The sequence below is a fragment of the Cornus florida genome, unplaced genomic scaffold (assembly GCF_030987335.1).
Source record: "Cornus florida cultivar Cherokee Brave unplaced genomic scaffold, ASM3098733v1 CherokeeBrave_3.0.0_Hap2_Chr08, whole genome shotgun sequence".
Taxonomy (NCBI): domain Eukaryota; kingdom Viridiplantae; phylum Streptophyta; class Magnoliopsida; order Cornales; family Cornaceae; genus Cornus; species Cornus florida.
The window spans coordinates 36,200,347-36,222,288 of record NW_026775578.1 but is presented as its reverse complement, the minus strand read 5'-3'; the positions used below and the strand labels follow the sequence as shown (position 1 = coordinate 36,222,288).

At 35.5% G+C, this 21,942-nt stretch overlaps 2 protein-coding genes across 3 annotated transcripts; both read right to left on the bottom strand.

Annotated features, from left to right (window-relative positions):
• Positions 1–1,148: 1,148 nt before the first annotated feature.
• LOC132271296 (acyl carrier protein 2, mitochondrial-like) lies at positions 1,149–7,900 on the bottom strand. The gene is made up of 2 exons (XM_059772634.1): positions 7,563–7,900; positions 1,149–1,600 (listed from the first exon to the last, which is right to left on the bottom strand). The coding sequence occupies exons 1-2, from the start codon at positions 7,767–7,769 to the stop codon at positions 1,424–1,426; spliced, it is 384 nt and encodes a 127-aa protein (XP_059628617.1). The 5' UTR covers positions 7,770–7,900; the 3' UTR covers positions 1,149–1,423.
• A 1,413-nt stretch (positions 7,901–9,313) lies between these two features.
• On the bottom strand, positions 9,314–21,182 carry LOC132271295 (peptide chain release factor PrfB1, chloroplastic). Of its 2 annotated transcripts, none has more exons than XM_059772633.1 (7): positions 20,831–21,182; positions 19,964–20,035; positions 18,508–18,728; positions 13,741–13,944; positions 13,297–13,512; positions 11,102–11,288; positions 9,314–9,859 (listed from the first exon to the last, which is right to left on the bottom strand). In XM_059772633.1, exons 1-7 carry the CDS (start codon positions 21,060–21,062, stop codon positions 9,555–9,557), a joined length of 1,437 nt encoding a protein of 478 aa, XP_059628616.1. In that variant the 5' UTR covers positions 21,063–21,182; the 3' UTR covers positions 9,314–9,554. The 2 variants fall into 2 exon arrangements, with proteins under 2 accessions (XP_059628616.1, XP_059628615.1); XM_059772632.1 differs by having other exon boundaries at positions 19,964–20,044; positions 20,831–21,181.
• Between the last annotated feature and the right edge of the window lie 760 nt (positions 21,183–21,942).

Genomic DNA, 21,942 nt, shown 5'->3' with positions numbered 1-21,942 from the left:
TTTTTAATTTTATTCTTTTAGTTTTTCTAATTGAATTATTGCTCACTACAAGATAGAAAGATACACAACTTTCTTGTTCCAGTTTTTTTTTGTCATCTTGGAAAAGATATGGTCACTCCCTGGTCTATTTATAGCCTAAATCTATCCTTTAGTTTCTATAAATTAGATATATTTTCACATTTTCGAGTCGTTTTAGATAATTTTAAACACATTTTGCCCATGTTAATTTTCTTTAAAACTAACTTTTAAATAAAATCTCAAGTTTTTTTCTTCTGGAATTTTTAAGAAAGTACATGCATAAGTATCCAACATTCAACATACCTTGTCATCCAAGAAATCTTGACGAGTTACATTTTGTTTTTGCAATAATTTTTGTCATTTAACTAAGAGACTTTGTCATCCAATTGACCGGTTACATTTTGTTTTTGCAATTTTTTATTCGTATAGTTGTCAGTAAAAAATTTTATTGTTGTCAGAGAAAGATAATAACATAAAATTCGGTTCTAAACTATGCAAGATTAGCAAAGATGAGCTACATGAAAGCACAAAACACGCAATTAAACTCCATTAATTATTTAACTCATTAAAAATTAAGATTAAACGAGCTCAAAATTTAAGATTAAACTTTATTTGCTTAAGAAATAATTTCGAGCCAAATTCAAATAATTCATGAAAAATTTAATTCATTTGCAACTTTAATTAAAGAACAAATCGATTCATTTACAGTATTAAAATCTTTATGAAAAATGAGTGAGGAAGGACCCAACTACAATAGGGTAATGTTGTAAGGGCCCAACGTACAGTGGTTGTCATATCTTTAAAAATTCTCAACAGCTGCAACATTAATAATTCATTCACACACAAACAAACCGAGATCTAGGTTTAGCAAATTTAGCACACAGAAACTTTCAAGTTTCAACATCACAAGTTGGTGTATGTATTTTCTATAAACCAATTTACCCCTTTGCCTAAAAGATACATATTTCACCAAATCCACGTCCGATCGCACGTCGGACCAAACCAACTTCAAGTTGGCCGGAGATCAGTTGCTACCTGCAATAACCAGATGGACAATCTCAAGATACATTTTCATCATTTTAGCAATCAACATGACCATGATATTTCCGTACACTATTGATCGTTCAATGTAGAGAGAAAAAGAAAACAATTCAACGCTTTTGAGACAAAATATCATCTAAGCAACCAGCATTTTTTCAAAAGATCATAGCCCACTTAATCGTATAGTAGTTTCCATCTGGAATTATGCACGAAACTACAAGTCAGCAAATGCCCAAGATAAACTCCCAACTTTCCACAGAGAAGGAACTCAAACAAATAATTTATATCCAAGGTAGGAAAAGAGAAACTACTCTCTTGCTGCAGCTAATTCCTCACAAGAAAGGGGAAAACAAATCAGTCCCCCCTATTTTGCTTGAGGGTGAGATGCAATGAAGTCAACGGCAAGATTGATGGAGTGAATCTTGTCTGCTTCATTATCAGGAATCTCAAACCCAAACTCTTCTTCAAATGCCATCACAATCTCCACAGTGTCTAAACTATCTAGCCCGAGATCATTCTGGAAATGAGCACTTGGTGTAACCTGCACAACGTAAACATATAATTTAAAAGTATGCAATTATACCATGCCAGAGAATCATCCCACAAAACAAAGCCGGCACTGAGAGTGTTTTCTTATTAATGCAACTTTAACCTAATTGTTTTTTCAATACAAGTAGAGAGGAGGGGCATTTTCAACATTTCTCACTCTTGCACTTCCACTAGAGGACCCTATCCATTAAAAGTGCTTAAAGCACTTCAAAATGCTCCCTTAACAAACAAATTAGGGGAGAGAGAGAGGGGTTGAAGAAAAAGCCAGGGAACCTCCCATGCAGTAAAAACCCTATACTAAAATAAATTCATATCAAAAAGCAAATACTAGTTTTCGTCATAATTGAAGTCAAGTCCAAAACAAATTCAGAAATATATATGACATAAGGAAGCACTCGGCTCAGGGGGATAATACCTTGAATGTTTTCTTAAAGTGGGGAAAAGTGCGGAGACCTTCAGAGAATGGGGTACATCTTAACTTTATGAACAAAGATAATTAGATGTATACATGAATCTTATCAAAAACACGTTTTCTCCCTTGAGCAGTATCTTTGCCACCTCCAAGGGAGAGGAAGGGCCCAAGGTTCAAGTCCAAAGGGTAAAAAGAAAAAAAAATGGAAAAGGAAATCTAGCAAGAACCGATTTCACCAAAAGCACATTTACACATATACCAAGTCCGAAAACAACCTCATGACAACAAATGAGTTGGACAACAACAGCCTGACCTGCATTTACAAAAATCCAAGCTGACCAACATATTCAAAGTCCATTTGAAGCTTAAAAAAATGACCAACCTATTTGTAACTTCCCGGAGTTTCACCCATTTATATACTATTTTGAAGGTCCTAACAGAATTCTTCTAGCATGAAATGTCCAGCTCTTACAACTTTCTTACACAACCAGAAACATTGCTTCTCAAGAAGATCATCCAGTCTTGAACATATGTGTCGCTAACCCTTCCCCACGCAACAATGTGAAAACCTCACTTACCTCAGGGCTAGTCACGTTGAATCTGTAGAGCAACTACAATAATGCGCATATCCTAATCCAAATCACAACCACCCAATTATGGTCTAAAAAATTATCAAGCAGATCCAAACCTAATTTAACTATTATTGACTCTCTAGACACTTTTTTTTTTTTTTTTTGGTAAGTAATGGACTCTCTAGACACTTAGAAAGCTACTAACCAAAGAATCAAATGATAAGGGGAAAAAAAAGGTTGCAAACAATTATACATTTGTCTGATCACTTTTTTGGTCTAATTTTTCATATCTACAATCACGTTTGCAACCGGAACTATTTGAGAAACAATATGGTTTATGAAAACAAGAAATATCCCTATCAACTACTCCCTCCGTCCACAAAAAGTGTCCCTTTTTGGGAACCTTACTTTTTAAGAGTATAGATTTTAATGTTTTTTGTTATAGTGGTAGGGAATGAATTTCCAAATATACCCTTCTATGGTGGGTCCACATGAGGTCTTATTTCAAACTTTAATTGCTTTTATAACTTCAAGGCAAGGAGGGTAAATTAGGAATATTAAAAAAATAGTAAATTGAATTTTGAATTGGGACAATTATTTTGGAACCGTCAAAAATAGAAAGGCGGACACTTTTTGTGGGACAGAGGGAGTAACTTACAAAACTAGATAAAGCCTTTCTCAACTAATTGGAGTAAACCACTAAAATCCTTTTTACTTATCCCACTTTATCAAACCCCAAATTTCTGTTCGAGCAGGCTAGTTATAGGCATTATGTGTTCCTTTCATGAGGTAGCAGAATTGTTAGCAGCCTACTTCAGGTAGACTGCAGAAGCATGATTTTTAACTGGCGCACAACAATAATATTATGTTGCGAAAGAACAAAATATTGAAGAATTGTCCATCATACTTATCGATATGGGCCATTTTCACAAAAAAAAAAAATAGCAGCGTTTAATGCCAATAGAAGCAGAAGTGATGAGGATTATTAACGAATTGAAATCGAACAGTGAGGGGCAGTGCTTTGAGGTGGCTTCAGAATGTATTAAGACTACAAGGGACTTTCTTCAGGTTGGGATCTTGAACCAAATTGCAAGTTGGCTGCTAGGACCTGAGATGTATCCATTTAAGAAGCGAGTCACCTTGTTTCGCACACATGTTGAACAGTGACCCTTCTCAGACACTTCCAAACATGTGTCCAACACATTTTTGGGCGTGTCTATAATTAAATTATCCTCTTAAATTTCATTGACGTCAACATGTGACTAATGAACCTTGTACATTAAATACAAGTTTCTTTTAGTGAAAAAGGTTTAAATGCAAGAAATATTCAAATTACAAGTTTATTTTATAAAAGGAGTGAACAACATAGTAGCAAAATATACAGCAATCATCAAAATTTTGTACAGTTTATAGGTTATAAAATGTCATCTAGTCATTAATTTTTAGAAGTCGTTATCAAGTAAAGTTTGCCAAATATAAGATAATTTTTATATATAAAAATACTCCCTCGGTTCAAAAAATAGCATCCCTTTTCTCCTTTGAGATGCCCTTAGATCAAGTGTTCCTTTTTTAAAAAGTCAATCTATAAAACGAGGACCATCCAGATATGCCCAGTTCAGCAGGTAATATAAACGAGAAAAATCAGCCCAACCCAACCAAGATTGTTTGCTACTTCGATCAAGCCCGGGAAGAGCTTCAAATGACTGGATTAAAGCAGCTGGGGGAGGGAATCCTACAGAGGCGGTGGTTTTTGGGCCAGGAACACAGACGAAGACCAGGATACCATGCAGCATCTCAATCAAGTAGGAAGGGCAGTCAAGATACTGATGGCTGAGGTGTCTTCCATACTTTCGGGGTTGCACAAGCCTTCTGAGATGGAAGTCGGGAATAGGGCTCGGACTGCCTAGGAGCAAGTGTACTGCTGCAGAATTGAAATTGGTGTTTGTGGGACTGTCCAGGAACATGGAGAAAGAAGGCCGAGGGTGGCAGAGTGTTTACAGAACAGTGGACAAGGATGACAATTGAGAATCTTCAAGCCCTTCCCAATTGAGTTTTATCTACAGTTCCTGAGGTCCCTGGGTTTAATCCATGCAAAGAATGGTCACGATTCTGAAGGTTTTTGCTTTTAGATGTGGAGAATTATTCCAGGCAGAGGAGGAGAGTTTGGATACAAGTATCCCTGCTGAGGAAAGATTATGGGTGAAGAGACTGAAGTTTATACCATTCTTGACAATGGATTATCTCTGACCGCAGCATCCGATCAATGCAACTTGATTTGGTTATGGACCATAGACAGCCATTTAGGGACATAGGGGCAGGTGACGTGGGAAGATGCTGGGCTATGCTGAGGAGTGGAGGAGGAACTATGGGTCTACCGCCAGTAGAGTGCATGCCACCAACTATGGTGATCCTTTCTAAAAGACACCCAGACAGAAATTGGGATGGGAAGGAAGATCTGTGAGCTCGGAAGGCGGCGGAATGATTCATGGCAAATCTGAAGGAGCAAGTAAACATGTGGGCTCCCTGTGAAGGCCCCAAAGAAAGAGCGGTACAACTTGTTGAAGCTATACATTGGAGTTGGTAGAAAAATAAAGCGGAAGACAGGAGAAGGGGGAGGGGCCACATCGAAAGGGGCAAAGGGAGTTGAAAATTTTAGTTTCAACCATAAACCAAGAAGTGAAAGTAGCAGGTAAGGGAGCAAAACTCATTGTTAGAAATGATCTGTATTCTATTTTGGATGCATTGGGTTTAAGAAAGGTATAAATGCTTGAAATTCTTTTCTAAATATAGATTTTAGGTTTTGTAATGGTGCAAAAGGAGGGGCAAGGCCTGGAGTGTTAACTAGGCAAGGAAGAACAAAGTTAGAGGGCCTCTTCTGGTGGTTGTAAGCAGTTCCAGTAAGCTGTAAATCCACTTAATTTCAAATTCTTTTTTGTGCTATGGTTGAGTGATTGATGTAGGTACGAAGTGGGCTTTATCCAATAAGGTTTTACGAGTAGAACGAAGGTCCAAAAAAGATTTGATCAAGGGCTTAACAACAATACTAGACATGAAAGATGAGAATAAGGAAGAATAAACTCTAGAAAACATTCCGAGATTCCTTTAGGCATCACAACTTCGGTAGGAATTGCTCCGCACAATCCGCAATGAGCACTATTTCTAGTACATTTCTCTGGAGCTTGTTCTCTATTGAACTCTAGTACAACTAGAATATATTATTTAACAAAGAGATTTTGGATAATCCGTATAAACTTACTAGAATCCACACACACAGACTTGATATATGACGATCCAAAATGCAACACACGAACCCCATGCTACAGCCCACGTAGGATGAATCTAGAGTTACCAGAAATAGTCTTGACTCCTAAAGTATAAGAAAACCTACAGAATTGACCAGCAACATACTAACCTACAAGTAAACATAATAAAATGCTTTAGAAATACTAAACCTCAACCAGCCAAGGTCCTAACTAGGTCCTGCTTTAAAATCAAGTCCATTTCTGAAGTTATTCTCTTAATCAATATGCTATTCTTGAAAATATTATGGATTGCGTCAAAAACACTATTAATCAAAAGGAAAAGTTTTCAAACACTGCAAATAGCTACAGGACAATAAGATGAAACCTTCTTGATGAAAGGCAAAGTAATGAATGGACAATGCAAAGTTAACCAGCACTTAACAAAAGTCACTAGTTCTAAGGGGCAAATTTATTAGCAGAGAAAATAAACTGTGGCAGTTAAACCAGAGACAGTGAGATACCTGATCCTATAAAGAAAGGGATAAACAAAAGGATAAAAGCAAGACTGATCATAGATCAACACGTCGTTAGGCTACCATAGTGATGCAGTATAGAACCCACATATGAAACATGCAAAGCTAAATGGAAGAAAACCTCAAGAAACCTTTTCATAAACATATCCTTGTTATTTCTCTACTATTAACACTATGACGCTGATAGTTTGATGATTCAAGAAAACCCCAAAGCCTAACAACCTAAATATGTAAAAGAAGATATTAGGTCCTCAACAAACATGAACAGTCTCAAAATCATATTAATCAATATTGTCTTGCAATCTGATAATCATTATCATTAGTGCTATGATCAAAGCACACATTTGAGTAGTAAATAAGTAACCAACAATGTGCTTGAAATCGTAAAGTCATGACACTTTTATCACTTCAAATGTCAATAAGAAATTTCTTGAGAGATATAACTTTACATTGAAAATATCTCAATATTGCTCTAGAAACAGCAATGAAACAGTTAAAAGACAAATATTAGACAAATGGAAAGACACATTGAGATAATAAACTCATAATACAGAGAGAGAAAGGGACATATTGACAGGCAGAGTGTTCTTTCTTAATAGGCCCAATAACATTGTCTACTGTCCAGAAATGCCATAACGAACTGAACGAAGAATGTAACGACTCCATGTATCGAAAGACATGATTAATACCTCCTAAAACAAAAGAATCAGCCTAAAGTTCCACTGAACCGGCTTCTGACCATATAACCAATGTAATGCTCAGTGAACATTTGGGGATCTCTTTTTCCTTTAGTTTATTATTGTTCTCATAATATAACAAAAGGGCACATTTATAGCATTTTTATATGCAAACTTCAAAACAAAAAGAAGGCACAAGACAACATGTATTTGCCAAATATGTTTCATTATTTGAAAAAAATAAAAACATGCTTCATTTGTTTTGCTTCCAGAGAATAATAACTGATCAAATAACCAAGCACAAAGTAAAAATAATCACTGTTGCATACAATAATGCATCCAATAATTATTGGACAATACCCATAATAAAGAACAATATTAGACTAGGTTGTTGATCTCCCAGGTCCCAATTATTATTAAAAAAAAAAAAAAATTGGGTATGAAATACCTTCCACTTGAAACCCTACAATCAAACCGGGCATAATAATAAATAAAAACCCTAATTTATTCATGTTTACCTTGGAAGGGTCAACTTTCTGGAAGTTCTTGACAACAGAGACGACTCGGTCTGCGACCTCGGACTTGTCGAGGAATGAACCCCTGACCTCCTCCGAGAAGTTGCGTCGGAGCAGATGGACGAAGGAGAGAGAAACTGAGCTAGGGTTTGGAGGCACGGGTCGAGCGTTCACCCTCAGGTGCTTGAGAAGTGCATTTCTCGCCGCCATTGAAGAAGTCCTTTTACCGGAGAGCTATTACCTATCTTGAACTTCTCACTCTGCTGATTTGTTGATCAAACCTCAAATGACCAAAACCCCCTTGCCATTGAGAACTGAGAGAAGCATTTTTAGGGCTGCAACTCGGGTGGGATTAAGGTATAACAGTATAACATGAGCCCAACCCTAACCTTAGCCTCAGCCTAGTTACTCAACCCAACCCCAATTCTTCCTTCTACTTTTAAATTCGAGTTTGCAATTCAAATTTAGATTCCAGGTAAAAATTTCAAGTTAATTCAGGTTACTTACATGGCTAATCTTTACACCGAAAATTTAATATGATCTTGAATTAGTTTTAAATTAAATTACTCTTAAACAAGAAAAAATTTAAAGACTTTTTGTAGATTTTTAATAAATTACAAACAAATTTTTAGAAAATTAATTCTCCTAAATAGTAATATACAATAAGTTAATATTTAACAAAAGAAGTTAAAAAGAAAAAAAGAAAAAAGTAATCATTGTTTTTTTTATTATATATAATGTATTTAGAACTAAAAATATATATATATATATATAATATTAAAATTCGGGTTCGGGTTGACTCGAGTTGCTAGCACTTTAACCCAATCCCAACCTTAATCAAATTTGGGTTGAGATTTTTCAACCCAAACCCAACCCTAATTATAAAAATGATTGCCCAAGTCCTTGAAAAATCAAGCTGGGCTAGGGTTGGATTCGGGTTACCCAACCCAAGTTACACTGCGTATGCTGCGTAATTTTCAAATTTTCTTAATTTTTTATTTTTTAAAAATTACAAGGAAAGAAAAACCTGAAATGAAACTCATTCTTACAGAAAACCTAAATTTTTAAAAATTATATTAAGAGACATTTTTGTTATTATAATATCACTTTAATATTGCATAATTTTCTAAATTTTTATTTTTAAAAATTATAAAGAAAAAAAAATTAAAATAAAAATTATTTTAATGAAAACGTAAATTTTTACTAAGGGCTAATTGTACTGTGCCAAAATTTGAAAGTGAAAGGGATTTTATGCAATTTTCCCTAGCCATTTTCCTCGACATTTTGTATTTCATGTCAAAGCCAAAATCAAGTCTTCGATCAACCAGGCCTTTTAGCAATCTAATGGAAGTTGGATCAATTCCATTGAGGATTTTTGGTTGTTCAACTAAATCAAGGTCTTTTACCAGCCTCATGAAAGTTACATTAATTGGTAAAATTGAAAAAGAAAAAAAAAAATTATTCAATTTTCTTAATTATTTTTTTCCAATTCCGCGCCTGCCAAACATAAAATTTCTAATCATTTACGAATACTGAATTGGCAACTTGATATTTTTCTTTTATGCTTACATAACAATTCATTGGAAGGCCATAACAGTACAAATTATGTACAATATTCATGCATGACGATGCATTGAACTTTGCCAAATTGATTATCACATGCATGATGCCTAGTGCTTCTAATATAAATATGCAAATTATTCATTAATAATATAATATCATTCCAAAATACATATGTCTAATTTGTAATCATAATTCATTAATTGGCTTTGTATTACTAATGATCACTACTTATAAAACAGTTCATCATGTAAGTTTCATAAGTGCTACCATTACCATTGACAGTCATGAGTCAGGAGATTAGAAGCCTAACAACTGAGCAAGTTTAGAAGCCTAAAAATGATCAACAAAATAATTTATTAAACAAAAAAGACCAAAAAAATCAAAGAGCTGATATAAATGTGCAACCCTGAAAGTGAAAATCTGGATTAATTGTTATTCTAATCCACTAGAGGACATGGATGCACTGTATTTGTATTTGAGGTAGGCTTTAATGAAGGGATCCAATTCACCATCCATAACAGAAGTGATGTCCGAGGTCTCGTACGCTGTTCTTACGTCTTTCACAAGCTTGTATGGATGGAATACGTAGTTTCGTATTTGCTGGCCCCACTCGGCCTTCACGACATCTCCTCTAATTTGCTTGATTTCAGATGCTCGTTGCTCCACCGCGATGACCATCAGTTTAGCTTTCAACCGGCTCAAGGCCTTGATCTTGTTTGCCAGTTGGGACCTCTCTTCTGCATTACAGACGAGAACAAACTTCCATTAATGAGCTGGGAGAAAAAACAATACACTGGCAGTAAATAATTTGAAATAGAGAATGCAATACCTTAAAAAAATCATGTTATTGAATTGTCATATCAAGATCATTAAATCCCACTTGGTTGATATGTACAAAATTTTCATTTCTCCTCCTCTAAGAACTCAAAGGAGTTCACTCGGGGCTCGGGAAAATCAACACGTTCCTCGATTAGCACTCAATACCAAAAAACATGAAAGGAAATCAAGGACATCCTACTTTGCAATATATTAAAGGAACCAATTTGAAGGTGTGGTATATAGATATCCCCCGGAAATTGAATTCCCCCATTGATAATTTATATGGAAAAAATTTCAGTTAGATACAGTCATCTTCAATGGTGCCATTAGGAAAAAGGACATCTATTTCATGAATGATGTTTGAATTTGTTGAATTTCTATCATTTCAAGGAAACATGGGAAAAATCACAAACAATAAATGACATATGATAAAGTATCCTAATTCCAGTGGGCCCAGTATAGACAATTTAACTTTTACTTCAATCACCAATTCACCATAGAAAATGAAATAGGCCCATTCAAATTCAAAGGGGAAATCAGAATGCAGCCTCGGTCAGTTCAAATGCTCTCCTAGATTTATCTTTGGTTTAACCAATACTCTAAGCAAATCTCTTCCAAATGCTCACTTGTTTTGATGATCAGTTTGTTTCAGTTCGTTGCCCATTTGGACAAGCTAGCCCCAGTGGCATCTAAAGCTTATTGCGACCTAAATTTTTTTTTTTTTTCCTAATTGGTACTCACACACACATGCCTCCAATGAGGCTCGAACCCTTGACCTCTCTTTGAGAAATAGGGGCTTCATACCGCTAGGCCACTGGCCTGTTGGTTATTGCGACCTAAATGTTTTCACTAAAGGTCACAAATTTGCTTTAAAATAAATGAAGTAGCTTCCATCACTACGTTTAGGGTGAAAAGAAGAAAATGTACCAGTTACTCTGTGAAGGGACTGTTGCATTACCTATTCTTTCCCAGGGAGATGATTTCAGTGCAATAATATGAGCCAATATTTATTCTATCTATGGAATCCACAATAAAAGTAACAAATAAAAATAAAGTACGAGCTTCAAATGCAACTTCACACAAATTCCAGGAGCCAAAATTCTCTCGGCAAGATAGAGAACCTCAAAAAGAAAGAAACAAGAGTCATGCGGAAAGAATACCTGTGCAGCGAACAGTGATGCCAGTGGGGATATGGGTAATCCGGACAGCAGTTTCAACCTTATTCACATTCTGACCTCCTTTCCCACCTGCCCTTGAAAAACTGAATTCTAGGTCTTCCTCAGGCATTTCAACATCCAGCGACTCTTCAGGAAGAAGAGGTATGCATTCAACACCAGAAAAGCTCGTCTGTGTACAATTTAATGTCAAAACACACAGAATAAGTTCGTCTCCTAGGAATGAGAGAGAAAGAGACAGATTATCATTCAACACAAAGCTTCTGGCACTAGAGTTAGACTGTCAACACTCCCATGCTATATCTCCAAGGTTTACATACAGTTTCCCACATTCTTGTCATTTTAATTGTGTTTCTTTAAACTTCAACAAGTTAATTTTTTTAGCAATATACCTGCTTCGTACATCATATAAAGCACAAGAATATACACGTTAGATTTTTCAACATTTCCTGATGTTACCATTTGCTAGCACAGTGACATGTGACCATTGGGTATGAAATATCTACATTTAAAATCAGTTAATCAAATGGTAAAAATTGGCATGGAAGATGGTAGAAAATGCCAAACACAGGAAACATCAACCAGGACTAGGGCTGCAAGTTGGGCTGGCCCAACCCAGCCCAGCCCCAACCCAACCTTAACCCGAATCGGGTTGGGTTGGGCTAACCCGAATTGTACTTAACATGGGTTGAGATCATAACCCGGACCGAATATTTTCGGGCGGGTTGGGTCGGGTTGACGGGTTGAAATTTTTTTATTTTTTTTAAATTAAATTTTATATATATATAATTTTTTTTTTGAATTTATATATATATATATATATATATATATGTATATTATATATATTTGATTATATTATTATTAAAAATATATATTTTTTTAGGGCAACCATTTCTGCCTCCCCAATCGCCTCAATCTCCCCTCGTTCTCTACTCTGAAATTGCCCCCCCTCTCTCTCTATGCAACTGCAAGCTACAAAATCAACCAAGAATCACAAGTTCAAAACCCATATATTTCTGTTTATCCATCTTTCTGCAAGAATCAAAAGTTCAAAACCTATGGACTTTCTCTCTCTCTGCAACTGCTAACTTGTATGTATGAGTTTTGTTTTAATTTATTTTTGGAAGTCACGGCGGCAGTGGATCAGTGGCTGAGGTGAGGGACGCCGGCGGTGGATCAGTGGCTGACGCGAGGGACGCCGGCGGCAACGGCAGAGGAACGCCGGCGGCGACAGAAAGAGAAAGAAAAAGAAGAGAGAGAAAAAGAAAGAAGAGAGAGGAGAGAGAAAAGCGAAAAAAAAAAAAATTAAGCCCCCCTCTCAACTCTCAGGTTTCGTCCATGGACGGCGGCAGAGACAGAGAGAGGAGAGAGAAGGAGAAAAAAAAAAAAAAAAAAAAATTGGGTTTTGGGTTGGGTTCGGGTTGAGCCCGAGCCCAACCCGAATATGTCTGGGTTTTGATAAAACCCAACCCGAACATGAACCCGATTTGTGAATATAAGCCCCAATTTCAAATTTTCTAGGTTGGGCTACGTTAACCCGCCCAAGTTGCAGCCCTAACCAGGACTAAGGTGCAAACCAGATCTCTAACATAAATGCCACTAGCTCTAAACAATACTTGTGCACTATATCTCCAGGATACAATAAATGAAGTCTCAATATCAATTTTAAATCTTTTAAATGTTAATGAAAGATAGATCTTATTTATCAAAAAAGAAGTTGATGAAAGAAACAAATTACCAAGAAAGAATATTAAATGAACCAAAGTTCTTCCACATGACCACTGAAGTGGTAAAAGAAATGGAACATCTTTTACCAATTTATGGAGTTATCTAACATGGACAAGTTCCAAAAATAGTAAAGTGGGTCTCCTTTCCTCAGTGATAAAAAGGGTTAGCCAAGTGCACGAGGCTCCCGTCATTGCAGCGTCTGGGGAGAGTCATAAACCGAAGGACCTCCATTGCGACCTGGTGGTCACAGGTTCGAAACCGGAAACAACAAGTAAAGCTGCGTACATCTGACCCTCCCAAGACCCCACAATGGCGGGAGCCTCATGCACTAGGCTAGCCCTTTCCTCAATGATAATATTTGCAAAATTAATCCACAATTATTATTAACCAGTGTTGCTTTGATCCATTTTTTCAAGAAGATGGAAAATAGAACAATAACATGATAAAGTTACCTGGCGAAGGCCCTTAGAATTGAAAGGAGACTGTCGTACAATGCGATGTGTACCCTTTTCCCCCGACAAATACCCATAGGCATAACGACCTTCAATTTCAATTGTGGCTGACTTAATCCCAGCTTCTTCTCCCAAGGACTTTTCAACCACTCTTGTTTTGTATCTTTGTTTCTCTCCCCATCTCACATACATCCTGAGAAGCATGTCAGCCCAATCCTGCACTGGAAATTATCAAAGAAATTTACAAAAATCATGCAGAAAAAAGTGAATAATTTTGCAGTTCATTGTACAGATCTAACACAAAGAATAGGTGAGGATGGCGGCCAGAGGTTATACTTTTGCTGAGGATGGTGGATTACTGCTCTCATCTAAGTGCATGCCAAGAATAGGTGGTCAAATTCCATCTAACTTATTGATATCTTTGTTTGTAGGTAAAACAATTACCTGTGCATCAGTACCCCCAGCACCGGCCGTGATTGAAATAACAGCACCTTCTTTGTCATAGGGACCAGAAAGTAGCTGAGTCAATTCAAACCGATCCAATGCCTTGTTTAGTTCTTTAATAATATTGACAGCCTCTTCAAGAAGCCCAGAATCAATAGAATCCATCTCCTCAGTAAGCTTAACAATTGTTTCGGCATCTTCAACCTGAATGAAATCGTATAGAACACATTATATACCCCAGTTGTAAACAAAAGAAGATTCCAATTTCCAACATTCTAAAGCACAATATATAAAAGCAAAAAGAAACTAGAAGATCATAAAGATCCACCAACATAAACTAGATCCGGAAACTAAGCGACAATCCTAAATTGTGAGGTTCACGTGTCAAAAGCAATACACACAGATAAAGAGGAAAGGTAACAATGTTAAATAAAAACATTTCACGTGATCAAAAGAAGATTACCATACCGAAGATTAATGACTAAGAACACCCGTGTGTGGATTGAATTAGGTGATCATAGTTAATGAAAAAGTCATCATTTTTTCCTCCATTGTTCGAAGATGTGATGGAGCAAATTGTTAAATGATAAGAAATTTTCCCATCTAAACTCTAAAGGGCTAGCCTAGTGCACGAGGCTCCCGCCAATCCGGGGTCTGGGGAGGGTCAAATGAACGCAGCCTTACTCCCGCATTTGGAGAGGCTCCTTCCCATCTGGCACCCAAAATATTCCCAAATGCAGTCAACGAGGTAACCACTGCATATCATACTAATGTCACATAAGCAGGGGATTTTTTGTGCATGTATAATTCTGATTCCGATTTGAACACGTGTTGCCATATTTAAACTGCAAGCTCATACCATATTGATCTTCCAATTTATGACTTTTCCAGACTTAGAAACTCCATCTTGTCAATGCCACATCCACAGATATAATTGCAAGAATTTTCAAACCAACACACACTATCAACTTAAAGGTGGACATGAACGGGGGGAGGGGGTTAAGAAAACGAAGAGAAAAGCTTACCTTCAGTCTACTGTTATATAAATGAATGAGTTTAGACTTTATATGCATGGAGTTGGACTTGGATCCAGAAATTGAAATTGACAAAATAGTAGAGTGGATCATGAATTTATGAGCCTGAACTAAATATAGTCCAAACAATGCCCAAAAAAGTATATTATGTTGTATTTTAAAACTAAAAGTATATTTTAGACTGCAATGTGTATGATCACCGTGGTCTGAACTATATCTTAAGTTACATTCTAGTTGTCAAATTCTTTCCTAGGCATAGAAGCAACTTATTAAGCTTTGCAACTGGAAGGCAGCACTACACCAAGTCACCAAGTGGTGTTTGATAACTCATTTCAGCGCTTAATTCTGAACAGATTAATCGCTTATCCAATTAAGTGTGTCTAATAACACAATTTGAATATCACTGAAAACAGTAAGTGCCACTTAAAATGGGGTAAAATTTTGAGTGACAGGGACATCACTTATCACTGAATGTTGAACGCTGAAAATTCAAAAATATATCAAAAATATTTATTTTTAATTACCACTTAAAAACTTCGGCGCTTAAAATTAAGCTCTTAAATTTTTCAGTTTTATCAAACAGTGCCTTAACTCTCTCTCTCACTATTTTAGGCACATACCTAAGTTTACTATTACTAAGAAACCACCCAGCTAATAGTATATTACTATGAATATCATAATATTTTGTCCTTAATAACATATGAGTTTACAAAAAAAGGAGAAACAAAGGGGAAAAAGAAAAAAGAAAACTTTCCAACAAATTCAACTTACAATATATCATCATTAGATTCTTATTGATATTGCTAGCCTATGTTACCTGGACTCGGTTACGGGTGTCGGACACGGCTATGTGTCTTGAGGTCGGATCCACCAATCTATTCAATTATAAGCTATGTTACACGGACTCGGGTACGGGTGTCGGACACGGGTATGTATTCATCCGTCGGACGTGTCAAATCTCCAAACACGGGCACGGCTAAATATTCATTTTATTAATTATTTTATTTTATTATCTAGAGTAAAGTAATTTTTTTATATAATATAATGTTCAATATAGGCATTTAACTTATTTTAAAGTAATAATATTATGTAATTGGATGATTAGATATGTTTTTTAAGTACATGTCTAACCAAAAGTGTCAGACACATATCCCATATCCATGTCCGAGGGATACGTGTCCGACACGAGTACTTCACTACTTTTGAAGAGTCCATGTAACAGAGATTATAAGACAAGGGGAAACGGAATAAAAGTGTCCAAAATTCGGACACGGGTACTTAATTACGGCATATAACAGAGCTTGAAGCTGTGGTTCAACACGTGGTTTACAAAAATTGTCTTATACTGTAGATATATATATATATATAATATTCTGTTATGATGGGTTGAAGGCCATCTTTTTACTGTATCTCTTTTTAAAAAAAAAAAAAAAAATCACCGATCATTAGTTCTAGAATTTATTATTTATTTAGACCCATACTCATACTGGACACATTTTAATTATTATACAATAATAAAAGTATAACCTATTTATTTAAGTCTCGCAAGTATAGACATTATGTCCTACTCTCTCTCTACAAAAAAAAAGAAAAAGAAAAAAAAGAGAGATATCCTTGTCATTTATCTTTTAGTTGGTAAGGTAGATGGTTTTTTACAAGAAAAGTAGTGTAAATGTAAAAGTAAAAAGTAACTGCACAAGGCTCTATATATATTGTTTTTTAATACTACTAAGAAAAGTAAGTAAGTCTCCTAAGAGTAAAAAAGATACGAAGCAAATGTAAAAGTAAGAAAAGTCAAAAAGTGAATGCACTGGGTCCAATAAAAAAAGTAACTGCACTGAGCCCAATGTGATAAAGGAACGCAGAAACAAAGAAAACGTGGCAGTAAAAGTGACCACTCATCTGCCACACGTCAGATTATCAAATAGAGAGATGAGTGGCGTGAATTCACTTTCGCATAAAATTAAAAATCGTGTAACAGCCGCGTGTTGAAAACGACCATCTTCAACCTTAAAAAAGCCCTAATTTCTAACTAGCAAACGCGAGCATGTCTTCTTCAGTCATTGATCAACCATGTCCGATGGAAGCAAGGGGTGTCCGACCCATATTTCGTGTCGGCGTCCGTGTCGTGTCGTGTTAACATGGACACCCTGACCTAAACTGACGAGTCCAGGTAACACAGGTATTAGCTTGAAGGTATAAGACAATTTTTGTAAACCACGTGTTGAACCACAGCTGTGTACTTATGTAAATAAGTGGTTCAAGCTCTGTTATATGCCGTGTCTAAGTACCCGTGTCCGATTTTTGGACACTTTTATGCCTTGTCCCCGTGTCCTATAATTGAATAGATTGGTGGATCCGACCTCTAGACACGTACCCGTACCCGAGTCCGGGTAACATAGGTTAATACTGATTTAAATCTCTTGTCACTTGTCAATTATCGTATCTCTCACCGTTTTAGCTTTCTCTTTTGAAGACTTCACCTCAGGTGCCACTGCCTTAGCAGACAGTCTTCACTACATTTTTTGAACCATCAAAACCATTGTTCTGTTTTACATTCATTTATATAGAATTTTCCCTTGGTTCCCATTCAATTATCTCAACGACCTTATTTTTATCAAAAGTATTTAAGCTTGATCAATTGATCCACCAACATCTGCCTCCATACAACATTTACAAGCATATTTCTGCCAAGAATCTTCTCATTATTAAATTGAGCTACATGAGTTTCATGGGACCCTTAAAAACAAGCTTCCGTCCCAAATAAAAAAATTAAAAAAAACAACGACCATGAGCTCTAGATGCTGTCAATTTCTGCATCTTTTGGATAACTGAGACAAGGTAACAACTAACAAAGGTATCACCTAGCTAATAAAATAGATCTTCACCCTACCTTAAAATAAAGTCATCTGAGTTGCAATAATGTATTTAGGCTTTTTCTATACTCACTTTCAAGTTCAAACAAAATATACTACAAAAGGCCCATCAAGTTTCTTATTCTTGAACTGAGAATATGGCCATGACTCAAGAAGCATTTGGACAATTATGGTGGCTAGGTTGATACCATCTTGTCCAGGTGGTCAGTTATCATAGATGTCATTCACAGACTCGTCGGGTCAAGTCTCTCAAGGAGCTAGAATACTATCTTCATTATATTGGCCAAGTATTAAGGCAATCCAATGTAATTAAATAAATTCTAGACATATAGTGAGTAAGGACATCAAGGTGGTTGATACTTTATGTGAAATTACTTAGGACAGAACCTCCTAAACAGTGGGTCCTTCCCCAACGCCTCTTTAAATTTGCATCAAGCACCAGACAAAGACAAAACCAAAGCCTTTTCAAAAGAAAATCATCTAAATTTGAGTAATTTTTTGAAGAATTCGTAAAATTTTGACAAATGGCCCGCATCATGTATTAATAACTTTTTTTAACAATAATTCATACAAAGAAGTAAGATATTATGAAGGGGAAAAAAATGACACAAAATGTAGACTTGAGCTTTTCCGACGATTTGGATGTTGGAGAAGAAATTTGAAAATGATGAAAAAAGGAGAACAAAAAGTAAGGTGTTAAAAATAAATGAGATGATAATATTTAATTTTTAGACTTATCAAAAAAGATAAGTTCAATTTTATGAATGCATGGTGCTTCATTTTTCACTCCTATAATTTTGAAAGAAACTAAAACACAAAAAAAAAAAGTGTAAATTACAGAAGAAATAAGTTTGGACCTGGGTTTTGAACTCAGTTAGAAGCCTTATTTTGTCTTTGACATCAGTCAAGGCCAGAAGGGTTTGCTGAGCTTTAGCACGATCATCCCAGAAAGTGCTGTCCGAAGCATTCATTTCCAAAGCTGCAACATCTTCTTCTAATTGCTTCATGCCAGCAGAGGCCGTAATCTCCTCAACACGGCCTGAGGTAGTTTCGACATCCCTTCTCAAGGTATAAAAATCTGTCAATAAAATCAAAGCTATTAAGACATGTAAATGCATGATTCATAGGGTCTATCCATTAGAACAACAATTCATGTGCAACACATTCATGGGACTGCAATTACAAAGACAAGTCACCTAAATGCTTACCAGCTCTTACTAGGTTTTAACAGATACAACTATTGGTCACAGTCTAGTAGGGGGTTTCAAAAGAGCAAGACATTTATTTTCATATAGAAAATGGATGGACAGAACACTATATTAGTTTGCCTACATAATAACTCCAGGCTCATAGGGATATGTTTGAGCTCTCAAATTTGACCGCCATATAATATTATTTGCACTTGCTGATTCGAATACAATTAACCTACCTTGAAAGAACAGTTTCACTTTTAAGAGCTTGAATGTGATGAAAAAAAATTGAAATTAAATAAAACCATGAACCAAAATACCAAGTCTTTTTTTCTAAATAAGACATGATCCTTGAACAAGTAAAGATAACTACTCAGAATAGGAAAAAAATTGACAAGTTAAAAGATTCAATGGCAACTGATGAAAAGTCCTGAGTGAAAATTGAAAGAAAAACTCATCAATTCAAGTTTGTCGGTCATATTTAAGGCAAAAATGTCACCTCTGATTTGTGTAGGCACACTAATTAAGTGGCCTTCTAGGTCCATGATTTTCCAGCAGAACTGTTCAAGATAGAGTTTAGATGAATCCCTAAATGTTAGGTAATAATGACCGCATAATCGCCAAAGAGGTTAATTGGCTTGTGTACTGATGTTATAAAGTTCTGTTCAAATTTAACAATAGCATTTTATGTGAGGCCTTAGAGATGTAATAATGACCTCAACATTTGTTGGGAAGTGAGGTATTAGCAACCACTTTGTAGAACTTGGCACAATCTTTCCATAATCGAAATCCTCTTTCTTTTTCTTTCTATTTTATTCTGCAAACAAATTCAGTTTACTATCTATCAAGAAAATAAACCATTCCAAAAAAAACAACATAATCTCCTTTACAGAATTTACATCTCCAAAAAACATTTCAAATAAGACTTTGAACTAAACATAATGAACACAGTGTATAATCGTAAAATTGAAGTATCTATCAATATGCATCATCAATGTAATGGTATTATTTGAAACTTTTGGTGCACACACAATTATCCTACCAAACAAGTTTAACACAAGGTGGTCATCAAATCATTTCTAAACTACTTGACAAAAATATTTCGAAATTCAAAAACAAGTACCTTGCAGTGCCCACTCGCTTGATTCAGTGCTGACTCCTACACTCAATTGACTCTCCGGTGTTGCAAGTAAAACTGAGTCAACTTCAAAATTCAAAAAAGTATATGAGTACATCAATAAAAAAGTAAAAATACAGTATTGAAATTCAATGCTTTAGGACATTCATTTTCAATTATAACGAACCATAAGTGGCAGGGTAAGCATATTAACGTACAAAATGGATCACAACTTGTGATAGAGAGCACGGATTTTGAACCATGAAATAACTTTAGCAAACTGAATTTTTTTACAATACGAACAACTAAAGTAAAATTGTGCAAATTGGAGGTATCTAAATGAACTAAGGAAAAGACAAGCACTACCAAAAGTATACATTAATCGAGCAATCTTAGGGAAATTTCTATTAAAGAAACCCATAAATTTGTTTTTCACTTCAAATTTTTTGGTATACATTAATGATTTTGCAGGCGCATTTAGTTTCTAGATAATTCATGCAAAAAAAAAAGCTTTTCTGGTTAAGCCTAAAAAGTAGTGAAAATGCCAATAAACTGCATTAAAAATAATTATAAAAAAAAAAATCAAAAAATATGTGGAAAACCATGTTCAAACTATACACCAATTGAGTTAAACCGACAAATTTTCTACAGAAATTCCAATAAATCATGCCCAAATGTAACATCTAGAACAAACCCATTATAAATTTCTACAGATATTCCAATAAAATCACACTCAAATATATAACATCTAGAACAAACCCATTACAATTCCAGATTAAGTAAATAAAACCCACAAAGCTGTTGCAGAAACATACAGAAATTGGGATTCCATTTTACAACACAAAAGCATGTAAAAATTTGAAATTCACGTACAAGTTGAGGCGAAACGAGAAGGGGGATAAAAAGTGGTGGAAAAACCGAAGGCCGAATGTGAAGAAGAAAGAGGATGATGATGAAGAGAGAGAGTGAAGGTGTAGGGAGAGAGTAGTAGTTTTCGTGGTGTAGCTGATGCTATGACTCTTGTAGTTGTTGTCGTTGTTGAGCAATAGGATTGTCGTGGGTGGTGATTTGGAGGCGTTACGAGGGTTTGGACAAGACCCTCCATGGTTTCTGTACGTATAAACTGCTTTATGTTATAGAGAGAGGGAGAGAGGATGATGGGGAGAATCCATTGCAACCCATCAAAAAGATAAAGCAAGCAACGAATGCCAAGGATACACCAGTCTTGTTACCAAATAAATTTAAAAATAAAAAATTAATTCATATGACTTGTCACCAAATATCTAATATATATTTTTAGGTTAAATTACACCGACCTAAATTACACACCATTTGTCCTTTAATACTTGAACTTCCTGGGATTTGGCATACATACTCTAACACAACCCACTTCTGATTTTAAAAATGACTAAATTGTCATATCGTGGTAATAAAAAGACTTCAATTACCTTAATTTTCTGTTTGGTAAGAAGGAAAGAAAAAGGGTAGATGAAAAATAAGAAAGAATAAACAAAATTCTTCTGTTCGATCAAGAAATGGTAAGAAGATAAGAGAAAAGATGATGAATGAGTCATCCTTCTTCCATCACAAATTTTGATCGTTTCAAGTTTGGGTGGAAGACACAAAGGAAGAAAGGCAATATTATTATAAATATTTTTAAATTATAAAACGTTCCTTATAGTTAGCACTTTCTTTTCCTTTTAACCAAACAAAAAGAGAAGATGACACCATTTTTTCTTTGGACATGTTTCATTTATCTTTTTTTTTTTTTTTTTTCCTAGTTAATACTCACACACTTTTATCTCTTCCGAGACTTGAACCCCTGACCTCCCTTTGAGAAGTATGAGATTGATATCGCTAGGTCACCGGCCCATTAGTGTTTCATTTATCTCTTCTTTTGTCTCTTCCATCATACTAAACGGAGCATAAAATTTGACATAAAATAGCAAAAATATCAAGAAATGTCATTGAAATACAAAGTATTT